This window comes from Populus alba, chromosome 10 (genome assembly GCF_005239225.2).
Source record: "Populus alba chromosome 10, ASM523922v2, whole genome shotgun sequence".
NCBI lineage: Eukaryota > Viridiplantae > Streptophyta > Magnoliopsida > Malpighiales > Salicaceae > Populus > Populus alba.
In genome coordinates, this window is record NC_133293.1 from 12,933,080 (window position 1) to 12,946,751 (window position 13,672).

Genomic DNA, 13,672 nt, shown 5'->3' on the forward strand with positions numbered 1-13,672 from the left:
TTGTCGCTATTGAAGAGTCCAAAGAAGTGGACAAATTGACAGTGGATAAGGCAATTGAGATAAGTTCTTTGCAAGCTCATGAGCAAAAGATTGTGAAAAGAAATGGAGATAAGGCAATTGAGCATGCCTTACAATCAAAGTTGTCTCTCAAGGAGGGCAGGAAGACTTCAACAAGTGGATATACCACTCAAGGAAGGAGTCAACAAAGACGAGGAGGATTTCAGCAATTTCAAGGAAGAGGATCTTGGAATACAAGCTTTAGAGGAAGAGGTGGTAGAAACACCACTAGAGGAGGTCGAGGACAACAAGAATTCACTCCTAGAGGAAGAGGAGGCGGTTACAATAACCGTGACAAGAGAAATATCCAGTGTTATAGTTGCAATCAATTTGGCCACTATAGCACTGAATGTAGAAGGAAAGCTCTATCAGACGTAAACAAGCCAACTATGCAGAGGAGGGTGCCATTGTCAGAGGACCAGCTGCATTATTAGTCCAACAAGGACCAGGTGAGAAACAGGAGAATATATGGTATTTAGATTCTGGAGCTAGCAATCACATGAGTGGTCAACAAGATCTATTTGAAGATCTAGATGAAACTGTAAAAGGTTAAGTCACTTTTGGAGACACCTCCAAAGTTCCAGTGAAAGGAAGAGGCAACATCTCAATCCGTTTAAAGAATGGAGATCATAGCTACATTGCAGATGTTTATTATGTTCCAGCTATTAAGCATAACTTGCTGAGTATAGGCCAACTTCTGGAGAAAGGTTACACTCTTCTTATGAAGAACTGTAATCTAATAATTGAAGATTACAGTGGAAGATTAATTGTCCATGTGAAGATGTCCAAGAATAGGATGTTTCCTATAAACATCCAATATGCTGCCGCAAAGTGTTTGAGTGCCATCACCAACAATGAAGAGTGGCTCTGGCACCTAAGACTTGGACATCTGAATTTCACAAGTCTGAAGATGCTAGCAAGCAAGAAGATGGTCAAATGTATGCCTCACATTGATCATCCAGATGAAGTCTGCGAGAGTTGTGTCCTCAGCAAACATCACAGATCTAGTTTTGCCAAAGAAGTCAACTGGAAAGCAAAGAGACCACTGGAGTTAGTGCACACAGATGTGTGTGGCCCGATAAAGCCTATGTCAACTGGATAAAATAGGTACTTTCTTACTTTTATTGATGATTTTAGCAGAAAGACGTGGATATACTTTTAGCATAAAGCAATCGATACTAACCTTATCAAGTTGTGAAGCTGAGTATGTTGCTGCCAACTCAGCTGTATGCCATTTAATATGGTTAAGGAATATGCTGAAGTTTTTGGGATTTCCTCAAGAAAGTCCTACAAAGATTTATACTGATAATCGATCAGCGATTGCATTAGCCAAGAATCCAGTGTATCGTGAAAGAAGTAAACACATCGATACACGTCATCATTTTATTCGAGAGCATGTGAAGAACAAAGAAGTTGAACCGATATCCTGCAAAACAAATGATTAAGTTGCAGATATCTTTATAAAGCCATTGAAGGAAGAAATATTCATCAGATTGAAGTTCATGCTTGGTATGACATCCCTCGATTGAGTTTAAAGGGGGGATTTGTTGTGGTAAACACAATCAAGCACCTACTACTACCTACATCCACCTAATATCAACTACCACCACCTGCTGCCACCTACTATTAACCACCACCAGGGACGGAGTTAGGATTATTTGTTAGGGGGGGCCAAAATTAATATAACAAGATATAATATTTGTTTTAATTTATTGTACATGAGTTGTAAAACAAAGGTAAAATATTTGGAGCAATATCAAATTAAGTCAAAGCCATAATGTTAATTTCATCTTCATAATATATCTATCACTTTAATGTTGTTGATCTTTATACCTATCAAATATAAACATACAAAATATATAAGAAACACTAGCTAAAGCGAAACATTATTTATGTTTGATAAACTTTAAAATAAAGCAAAAAATAATAAAGAATGATTTTTACATATTTATTTTAACTGTGCTCGTCGTTCTTTCATATAATAGAAATTATCGATTATCATATCAATTGTGAATCTTTCAGCAATTTTTTTTTCTATATAGACAATCAAATAATTTGTAAGAAAATCATCCTCCATTTGATGGATTGCGAAGTCTTGTTTTAATAATCCTTATCACTGAAAAAGTTCGTTCAATATGCTATGAGTTATCAATATATTTTTTAAAAAAAAAAAATCAATTCTTCTTATTTTGTTCATGGTTCAACCTAAAATCAAAACATTTATCATAAGAAAAAATTAATAATTTTTGGTGGCTCTGCTATATATATATATATATAATTCAAGCACAATCAAAATAAACCAATAAAATATATCTAATTAATTAGAAAAAAATAACTATAACAAGAAATTTTAAAAAAATAATTGGTAGAACTAGCAGATCTGAGAGAAAAAAGGAGCAAAAATAATAGAATTATATAAAAAAATATCATCAAAATTATTAACAAACATTTCAAAACAAAAACAAAATTAGATTTTTAAATTTAAGTTACCTTGTTTTGTTTTGATGAAAAACAAATTAATTGGTGGTTGTACATTGATCTTTTTATAGAAAAAATTTGCTCATGATTTATTTTTTTATTTATGTTTTTGATCAGCTGTAAGATTTATATTACGGTAAATTGGTGTGTCTGATTTTTATTTTAAAAAATAATACTTTTATATTTTTTCCCTTCCCACGTAGTAAAGAATAAATTCAAAAGAAATCAAAAATAAAATCACATTTAATTTAAATTTAAAGCTCACCTCACATTTAATTACTAATACCCAGTAATTAAAAAACAAATTGTGTTGCAGGGGGGGCCCGGGCCCCTGCTAGCCCCCCCTTGCTTCCGCCCCTAACCACCACTACCTGCTACCTCTCAATTTATGTATAAATAAGATGTTAAGTTTGTGTTATAATGTGTGGGAAAGAAAAGAGAGAAAGAGAGGGTGTGTATTAAGAGTTTGTATTTTGTAAGCTTTTGTTTTTGTAATAAAACCATGTATTTTATCCTCTCTAAGTGTTTCAAAGCCACCACAAGTAGTTTCTTCCACTAACGAGATGAAAAGCCGCTTCTTCAATGTCTATCGTCCTCCAACGTACAAGATGATAATATTATAATAATAAGATAAAAATGAAAACTCGAGTAACCTAAATACAAGACAACAAAACTAGTGAAACCAAACGCCAATGCACTGGAGATCATGCACTGCAAACATCTTTTTTCTTGAAAGCAATTTGAACAATTCTGCGAATCTCTAATGCAGTAACGGTAAAAACCCCTGAAAAAACAGGAAACTTGAACTAAACTGGCAGATTTTGCCTCCTTGTGTAATTAGGATCCCCCCTCTCTTTCTGATTTTGGTAGCCTGCCGTTTTCTTATCATAGGATGTGCAGGTGTCTGATCATCAATCCACTGGCTCCGCAGGATATATATTAAACACTCTTACGTGATGGATATCGGTGTCATGCTCTCTTAAATTAATACGCTTATAGCCGCTGACCGCATAATCCCGTTCAAGAACCCACATATAGTAGCCGGAACACCAGCCTTTCCCGGCCCGTGATGGGAGGCTCTAAACACCAATGAAAACTTCCGAGGAAGTGAGCTAGCGTCTGAAATTGCACAGTGTTCAATATTATCAGGTATAGAACAAGCAGAAACAATAGAAAGGGATAGTCCCTTAACTCATCCAGTGGGTGTTCTTGAGTACACAAGAAAGCAGAAACAATAAAAATATATTCAATATTTATTAAAAATTAATATTAATTTTACACCAGAAAAAAAAAATCAAGATTACAACAATTTTTCATAAAAAAATCAAAACCATATTTTATAACAATCACCTTAATATTTTTGTATTTGAAATAATCTAATTATATATTTTTTTTTCATTCAAATTAAAAACTACCATGAAAAATTATATTGTTAGCTCAGAAATATTTATAATAAAAAACTAAATTTATGACACTAACTGAATATAAAAATATAAGAAACAATAATCTTTTATATTTTTTTTAAAAAATATTGTCTGTCTTTTCTTTATTTAGAAAAAGTGAGAAACTTGTAAAGAAAAATTAATTATGAAAAACTTTTATATAATATATTTTTTCAAATTGAGTATATTTTCTAGTTTTTTGGATAAAAAAATATGGCATATGAACAAAAAGTTCTAGTTTTTTCTTTTTTTCAGACTATAATTTTTTTTATAAAAATTAAAGTATTATTATGTTTCTAAAAAAAATTAAAATATTTAGAATTCATATGTCTAACATGTAGAACTTGGGTTCTTACATAGATGATACATTGGGGCGCCCCTGTGTGCCGTACAAAATAGGAATTCCAAAAGAAATGGGAAAGAAAACAAAAATCCTAATAATACAAAGCTATTGGGTTACAACTAGTTATTATTATATTATAATTAAAAACAAAAAAACTAAAATGCCAGCTCATTATCTTACAGTTTATTGTGAGTTTAGAGTTGTGATTTTTTTTTTATATATATTTCATCTTTTTTTATATTATGTTATTTGTTTTTATTCAGTGATAATATATATTCTTTGTGTTTTTTTAAATATAAAAGTTTTCATAAGATTTTAGAGTTTAATTATGGATCGATTTAATAAGATATGGTTTTAGTTTGTAGCATTAAGATACAATTAAAACACTAAGAACTAAACTGAGAAAAAAAAATTTACCATGATGGTGTATCTCAAATTTACATGATAAAGTTACATTTAGTCCTTATGTTTTTGGGTTTTTTTTTGTACAAAATGCCATTTTATTTATGTTTAAGCCGCCCGAGAGATAAAAGAAAAGGTGTTAAAAAAATAAAAAAAAAAAAACAGAAAGAAATTCATTTTTTGTCCATATCACGACAAAAAGAAAAGGATATTCTTTATGTTAATGAGTTTTATTTTATGATAGGAGTTTCATTAAATTTTTTTTCCTTTATTTTGCTAGGGAGAAAAAAGAGTAAATTGAGGCTGAGCAAGTAAAGTCTTTCAATTTTATTTGTATTTTTGGATCAGTTTAGGTCCCGTTTGTTTGCTAAAAAATAGTTTTTTTTTTTTAAAATGATTTTTTTGGAAAATAAATTCATGAAAAATGAATTATTTTTTGATATTTGGTAGTATCATAGAAATTAATTATGTTGGAAAATATTTTTCAGTGTTTGATTATGTCATGAAAAATAATCTGGAAAATAAATTGTTAATATTTTTTTAAAAGTTTATTAAAATAATGATGAACAAATCTTACAAATTAAAAAGTTGAATGAGAATAAAATTGAAAAAAAAATCCAATTTCATAAATCATCTCAAATAAAATAAAATAACAATCAAAATAATAGAGATCAAATCTAACAGATAAAAAAGTTGAAAGATGATGAAATTAAAAAAAAATACAATTTCATAAATTATTTCAAATAAAATAAATAACAATCAAAATAATGAGGATCAAATATGATAAATAAAAAAAATTCAATTAAAAAAATAATAATAGAAAAGCAAATAACAATCATAAAAAATAAAAATAAGAACCAAAGTTGATATAAAAATCAAATTAAATCAAATTCTAAGGGATGAAATTGAAAAAAAAAAAATTCAAAACAAAATATATATCAATCAAAAGTTTGAAGATCAAATTTGATATAATCAGAAAATAACATGATATTTTTAATTTTTCACAATTTTTAAAAAGTGTTTTTCGTCCAAAATAAAAAGAAAATATTTTCTTGAAAACCAATTTAAATTTTCTTTTAATTGAAAAAGTGTTTTCTATTAACCAACTTTTCTAATAATAAATAAACACAAAAAATTTTGAGAAATAGTTTCTAGAAAACTACTTTTCATAAAATAAACGAGGTCTTAGAGGTGTTTTTGGATTGAGAAATTAATTTACTAAGATTATAAGTGTTTTCTAGATACTTTTAAGTTAAAATTTGTTAAAAAATATTTTTTTATTAAAAAAAACCTCAATTTAATTTTTTAATTATCTATTTGATTGTCAAGATTTGAAAAAGCAGACTATGCATTATTCCTTTTTAAAAAAATAATAATAATAAGGGCCAAATGACGTTCGCCCCTTGAACCAAGTAAAAAATTAGAAAGACTTAAATAAGTTTTTAAAAAACATATGAAGCCCTTATATGTTGGCCATCTCAAGGCGTGCTGACAATTTTTTACCTTAACTTTTAAAATTTTAATTTAAATTAATTAAAATAGATTGGTTAAAAATATGTTTGGGATGCACAGCCTAACATGTATTTAGTTTTAATTGAAATTAATTAAAAAAAATTTAGTAAAAAAATAGGAAGACTTAAAATAAGTTTCAAAAAACATAAGAAGCCCTTATGTGTTGGCCGTCCCAAAGGCATGCTGACAATTTTTCACCTTAACTTTTTAAATTTTAATTTAAATTAATTAAAATAGATTGGTTAAAAATATGTTTGGGATACACGGCCTAACATATATTTAGTTTTAATTGAAATTAATTAAAATGTTTTTTGAATTTTATTTAATAAAATATTTTTCAATTTTTACTTGATTTTTGAAAAGAGTATAATCTTTGTTTCTATTTTATTTTTCAAGATATTATTTTAATTTATCAATAATTTTTTTTAATTATATTACTAATATGATCGGCTTTGCATGATAATTTTTATAGCGTGACTTTATTCAATTAATTTGTTTATTTTTAAGTCATATATTTTTTTAGAGCATAGATATATTCTTTCATTTATTTAAATTGATAAATTCAATAAATACAAACGGATATATATTTCATTTTATTTTATGGAACATCTTGTTCTTGCTTATATACTTTTTAATTTACACTTTGAATTTTTTTATATAAAAAAAAACACATTAGAACAACTTGCATATTCAGTATTTTTTTAAAAAAAAAAAAATTATAACCAGCGAATAGCAGTTAAATGGTTGGTAACTAACTAAACAATAGAGGAAAGGCCAGTAAGCACCTTTCTTACATGTGATGGAATGTTTTAGCAATTGATTGTATTGAATATATCCAAAACCCCTAGTAATTTTCAATCTAAACTCTTGGTCGTGGAATATTGATCGAATGGCTTAGAAGCACGTTCACACCAACCAAACCCAAACAATACATCAAGTTCCAAGGTGCATAAAAGCAATGAAGTAATAAAATTACAAATATATTAATGGAAATTTATCTTTATACTGCATCACCTCTCTATGTTTGAATTAACAAGATATACACATGCATAACATGTACAGAGATTATTCAAAGGCAATGGTTATTCATGACAATTACACTTTGCAACCAAATGCTCTAGCTAAATCCAATCTATCCCACCCAGGATGTGATCAAGCAACAAAAATAACACACGATAGATGATCAAATTATTAAATCAAAAGAAAACTATTGTCTATAATAGCCTTGGTGAGGAGGAGGGTATGGACCTGGAATAGTGTAAGTAGGCCGAGCAAGAGATCCAGGTTGTTGTCCATGGGCATTGTAGTATGGGCCCCGCCACCCTGGATAGGCAGGTTGACCATACTCCTGGTTTGTTGGTGGTTGCTGAACTTGCCGAGGTGGGTAAGGGCCACCAGGAGCAGGGGGCATATGATAAGGAGGTGGCTGCTGTGGTGTTGTATAAGGGGGAGGAGGGTGAGCATAACCAGGTATTGTAGACTGCCCAGGAGGCTGAAAGTACTGTGTCTGGGGCTGAGGATGCGAATGCGGAACATTTTGAGGATCTGATGGAGGATGCGAACTGGATCTTTGAGTTTGATGGGGTTGGTTTATTGCAGGATAGCTGTATGAGCCTGTATTCTTATGGTCTTGAAAACTTAGTCCAGCCATTTGTCTTTGTACATCTTCAATCATTTCTTGACACTGGATATTTCTGGTCATCACAAAATCACTGCACTGCTGTTTGATATTGGTGATGGCATCCTGTTTCACAAATATATTTCTTATATCAACCCTTCGGAAAGTAACCCAGCTAGACTAGTTTAAAACCCATAAAAAAATAATTCATAGTGCCTGAGACAAAGGAAAGGCATGGACATGGGATGTAAATTTTAAAAGCATACAGGAAGAAAACAAAATAATTGCAGTAGGCACTTTAAAGAAGTGAGCGTGTTCTACTTGATCACAAGTTCAGGAGTTCACATCCTGAACAGCACAGATATATGCAACAGAGAAGTTTTTACCTGAAGACTAACATAAAACTTCAATCCCTCGTTGATGTTCTCCTTTATTTCTCGATACTTGGCTATGGCAGCCTGTATTTGCTTATAACACTTCTGACGAGATGCTGAAACAAATTGTGAGGGAGATTTGTGTCAAAGGAGCATGCGTTTCATTTACCCTATGAATGTGAAGGTCAAGCGCAGCACTGAAACAAGAATATGATCTCTCATTTTGAGATAAACTAGCCACCTTCAAGAAAAACATATCATCAGAAAGCCTAGGGATGGAAACTAATCAAGTATTATAAAGAAATTAAATTCTTCATGTCATTTTCATAGAAGTCTAGAATACACACACAGACACACACGCATTTTTTTATTTATTTGTAACAATGGTTTGATAGAATGATCGTGTTCCAATTTCTAGAGAAAGCAAAAGAAGCAACATAGTGGAATTATAAACTCTGCAGTATTTAAACAAAAAGGACATCAACATGTAGATCAAATACATGCATAATTAACATTTCCATTCAAGAAACCCATTCAGACAGTATTGAAACAACAATTATACAAGAAAAAACCTACCTTTGTAATCTTGAAGGTTAAAGACAGCAGAAAACTCTTCATTCCGAGCCTGCAAACAAGGACAGCCTATAATTTTAGGAAAAGAAATTGACTTCATAACAAGCTAACAATTCAGAAACGAGCTTAGTAAATGATTGCTGAATTGCTTTCTACGACCATTGAAATCTAAGGTGCAAAAAGAATAACTCATCAACTAAGCTTCAATAATAACAAAATGAATTTATCTATCCATGCTGATTTAAACGGAGTCCTACCAATGTAATTGTAGAGACTCCTCTCTATTGTCAATTTTTGGGCTGCAAAAGGGACACAGCCATTGCCAGCTAATTTAGCCACCTCATTTTTTCAAATTAACAACAAAATATGTTGCCCCTCAAATTGCAATCTGTATTGGCCACTATTGGCAAACCTTTCAACAACTCCAGTTACAAGCTTACACAACAAAGCTTGGGCAAGACCAGTCTCGACAAAGCATACATATTCTTCTAGTTATTGTAATTTTTTTAAGCAGGTAGGCTATTATCATCTTAAGAACATGAAGAAAGATGAAAGCAGATATCCTGGTTCTCAACGAGGGATAGCAAATCAATTCCGAAGAGCATTGAGTAAAAGAAATATACCTGAATTTGCAGCAGCAACTGTTCTTGTCCCTCAATATTTTGTGCAATGTCTTCACAGATGGGATCATATTTTGCTATCTCTTTCCTGAAAAGATCTTCGTAGGACCCAGCAGATGTCATCAACTTTGGTAGTACATCATCCTGAAACCATACATCATACATGTAATACAGCCTAATAAAGCAAGTCACGAAAAGAAGAGGAAAAGAAAACACACAAAAAAAGAAGTATGGAGTGCAAGAAAGTGAGGTCCATGCATCCTCATGCTTCAAAACTTATGCTGGTTTCTCAAATTCTTACAAAAAGTAAAAGGTTAGCATGTGTATAGAAGTTGTCAAGGACCAGAAAATATTTAATCTCACCTTCCATTTCATCTCTTTGAGCATGTCCTCGAGACCAGCTCGCTGAGCACCAAGCGTCTCCAATTGCCTCTGCATAGATGAGAAGACAAATACGCTCAGAGTTTTTTAGATGAAAGTAATACCTGTTGAAACTACAAAAATGAAATTCATCAAGGACCTAATAAAAATATTCTTTAGCTTGCTTTACCAATAATTCATGGTCTAAAACTCTTTCTTGCAATATTTTGCTTGTGTGCCAAAGTTTTGACCATCATCCATCTATGGTTTAAATCACATTTAACATTTCTTTTAAATACAACGGCTAGGATTTCACATGCCAAAATACTAAGAAATTTTTGCTCCACTTGCCAATGACAATAATTAGGTTATTCCCATCCAACTGCCTTTCCTTATATAGGAATTACATTGTCAGCAATGACCTCAAAAATTGGTCAGGGTCTTTTAACACTAATACTAGCAGTAATATATCCAAAAGGGCAAGGGGATGTAAAGCTAACTATATGGAGTTATAAATGTAAATTATCCATGCCAGCTATAAACTAGCCATGCCTAAAGCATTCCATTCTGTCAAAGCTTGATACTGTTGATGACAACACAAAATAACATGTCCTTACAAAACTAACTGTCGAGAGCATCCCAAGAAAAATGAAATATATATCAGATTACTAGGACCCACTCCATGAAATATCAAGGGAAACCTTCCATGACATATGTTATGGATAAGGAGAATAAATGAAAAATAGTTAGGGCAAGAAGAAGCAGCAACAGAAACACATTCAGTTCATTTTTCCTTTTTCTTTTCACTGTAAAAGGAAAGGTAACACAACCACCCAACAATACAGTTGAAAATAGAGTTTAGAAAGAAGATACATACCAAGCTCTGCTTCAAGGCCCCTACTATAGCATCTTCATTAGCGTCCAAAGACATTATTGGCCTAGCTAAACTTGGAAGTGCAGATTCTATCTGATAAGAGTAAAATGGAAACAAGATTGCTACAAAATTATTATTCCACAGAATAGAGTATTTCTATATCTTCCAAGATCATAACCAAGTTTTCAACACAAGAAAAATCAAGAAAGATGACAAGCAGTGATGATTTTAGATGCATATGGCTCTAATATTCAAATGATTGATCTCCCATCACATCAAGTGCGTGAATGCAACTATTTGCATAAATAACAACAGGCACAATATCGATGCCCAAGAAACCCTAGGATATATAGCAAGGGCAAAACAGATAACATGTTGAATTTTCTATGATACACAGACAAATAACAGATGCAGTTCAAAAGACATACCGGTTGGCAATCAAGAATTGACATGAGTGCAGAATGATCCCTCACTGAGTGCTCAATTCTGGCATCGCTATCTACGGCTTGCTTTAAGTTGGCTGCAAACCTATTCAATCTATCCTGCAAGTTCTTTGTCAAAGTGCTGGATTGAGGCCTAGTCCACTGTGTCCCAAATTGGCTTCTAAACTGGGAATCCTCTGTTGCTTCCTTTTGCAAAAGCTCCTCAGTCTGGACCAGCAATTCTTGGTTAACCCTCCTCAAATCCATAAGTTGCTGTAACTCAGCTTCAAGGCCAGCTGGGCCCTGACTAATCTGCACTGCTTCTACATCTTCTTTAAGATCCGTTGGAAGTGAAAGATTTCCTTCCAAAGAAAGAATAGAATCTGGCAGGTCCATTTCTTTGAGCCTCACTCGAGTTAGCTCACTCCCTTGTTGCAATTTTTCAGCCTGTGTCCGGATAATATTGTCAACCATTTCAGTGTACCTTGAAAGAGCTTTTGCGCTGCTGTCTGGAACAATACTAGCAAACATCTTCTCCTTGCTGGCATCAAGTAGCTCATTCATTGGCATGGTCTTTACCATGGAAAATGCTGGAAGAGGGGGTAAGAAACTTGGGGAAGGAACCCTCATGAGGTAAACTCTATCATTTTCCTTGACAGCCCTGTCCAGGTTGCGGTTGATATTGGCTTCTAGCTTGCTAATTGCATCCAGAAGCTGTGCTGCAGCCCCCTTTGAACTTTTCTTTGCCTCTGCCAATGTACTAGCCCCACTCTTCAACCGTGCAATTTCCTCTGCAATATCTTCTTTCTCATGAAGCTCCAAACTATACCAATAACAAGCTTCTGCGTAGAACAGAGCTGCTTTTAGTTGAACATGAGCAGTCCAACCCTTGTCAAAATGATCTTTTAGAGGTGCAACATTCAGTGCTGCTAAAGCTTCCTCATAGTACAACCCAACCTATATCAAACCAATTATCAAAACAAATTCAAACAATCACCAAAAAAGACCTGGAATAACTTAAACACAAATCCACACCGTTTGTAAGGACAATACAAACAACCTAACAAAATCCCATAAATGTTCATTTCCCAACTCAATGGCATCCACATTTCCAAATCATAACAAAGTACAACAACCCAAACCATGAAAAACATACACATTCATCATCAATTCACAAGAAATCACCTAAATTTACGAACTTTCCAGTGATCACAACTCACAAGACATCATGAGCTTCTTCTTAGAGTTTTTTTCGTATAAATTGACCACCAAAACACAAACAAAAAAAATCTTAGCATAGAAACTTACTTGCAGTAATCACACATTTATTCGATCTAACCTATAAAAAAACAGACTGACCTGCCGAGAAATCTTGGCAGAAACACCCGGGGTGCTCCCTTTAGAAATAGTATTCTCGAAGACACACTCTTGCGCTTGTGCGAGCATCAATCTCTCTAACATCCCAACACACTCAACCGACACATCAACCGTAGTACTGGTACCCACAGAGGCTTTCGCGGCAGCATTATCTCTCAAATAAGCAAACGCACCGGCGGCAGCAATAAAGGCATGAATCGCCTGTCTCCTCCCCTCCACCGTGGCCCGATCAAACGACAATCCAATCTGACTATAAACGGCACCCAAATTAAAAAGGGTAGCAGCCTTCTCTAAATGAATATTCTGCTGTGACGCTTTCTGTTTTTGCTTAAACGCATCGTTCCAGACAAAAGTGACCGAATTGATGTGGTCATTGTCGGGGGAGATTGGGAATCGGGTTTCGATCAAGCAGAGGGCTTTGAAGTATTTTTGGAGGAGGTCGCGGCGGGAAGTAGGTGACGGGTCTGGTTGGCGCTCGAGATCGGAACGGTATTGTTTGACGGTTTGGAGATCATCTTCGAGGTTTTGGGCTTCGCGTTCGGAGTAGAACATGGAGATGTAGTTGCGGAGAGGACGGTAGAGGTCGAGGGAGGTCGTTTTTTTCTCGTAAATTGCTAGCATGATGTTTGTGGGGGTTGATGTGGAGGAGGATTGGGTGGAATTGGAAAACTGGGGATTTTGTTTAGTACAGTGGAGAAAGAGTGTTCAAGACAGAGGCGAGGAGTCTAATCCATTGAGTCTGCTGATCTTTTCTTTTTGTTTCTTCTTAGTCAAGCAAACTAAATTATAGCTAGACTGGTGGTTGGGACCGCTTTGTAAAATCTTCAGCCTTCTTCTTCGTAAATAAAATAAAGCAGAAAGCGTAGATGAACTCAACAGTTGTGCTTCATAACTGGTCTGAGCATGTGCCTGTTATGTCCAGGTAAAATATATTGTTAAAGTTTTATAGCGTGGTAATCCTCTTCAAGCATGTTTCCATTAAAATTATATTAGGATATATAGGATTATTATAGTTACGGTTTTTTTTATTATTATTATTGATTTTGGTATTAAACTTTCTATTTTGGTTTTTACTGGTTTGTCTCCCGTGCTTTTACTTACTGCTGTTTGTACCAAACAAATTTGTAATGTTAAAAAAAAAAAAAAATAGATTTTATAAAAAAAATTTATATTGTTATTAAATTGGATATAACATTCAAATTTAAAAACATTTATAATTA

General features: G+C 33.0%; 1 protein-coding gene across 1 annotated transcript; it reads right to left on the reverse strand.

Annotated features, from left to right (window-relative positions):
- Positions 1-7,193: 7,193 nt before the first annotated feature.
- On the reverse strand, positions 7,194-13,349 carry LOC118057883 (vacuolar-sorting protein BRO1). Its single transcript, XM_035070611.2, has 8 exons — positions 12,435-13,349; positions 11,082-12,032; positions 10,657-10,746; positions 9,783-9,851; positions 9,423-9,563; positions 8,803-8,851; positions 8,239-8,342; positions 7,194-7,978 (listed from the first exon to the last, which is right to left on the reverse strand). Exons 1-8 carry the CDS (start codon positions 13,071-13,073, stop codon positions 7,442-7,444), a joined length of 2,580 nt encoding a protein of 859 aa, XP_034926502.1. The 5' UTR covers positions 13,074-13,349; the 3' UTR covers positions 7,194-7,441.
- Between the last annotated feature and the right edge of the window lie 323 nt (positions 13,350-13,672).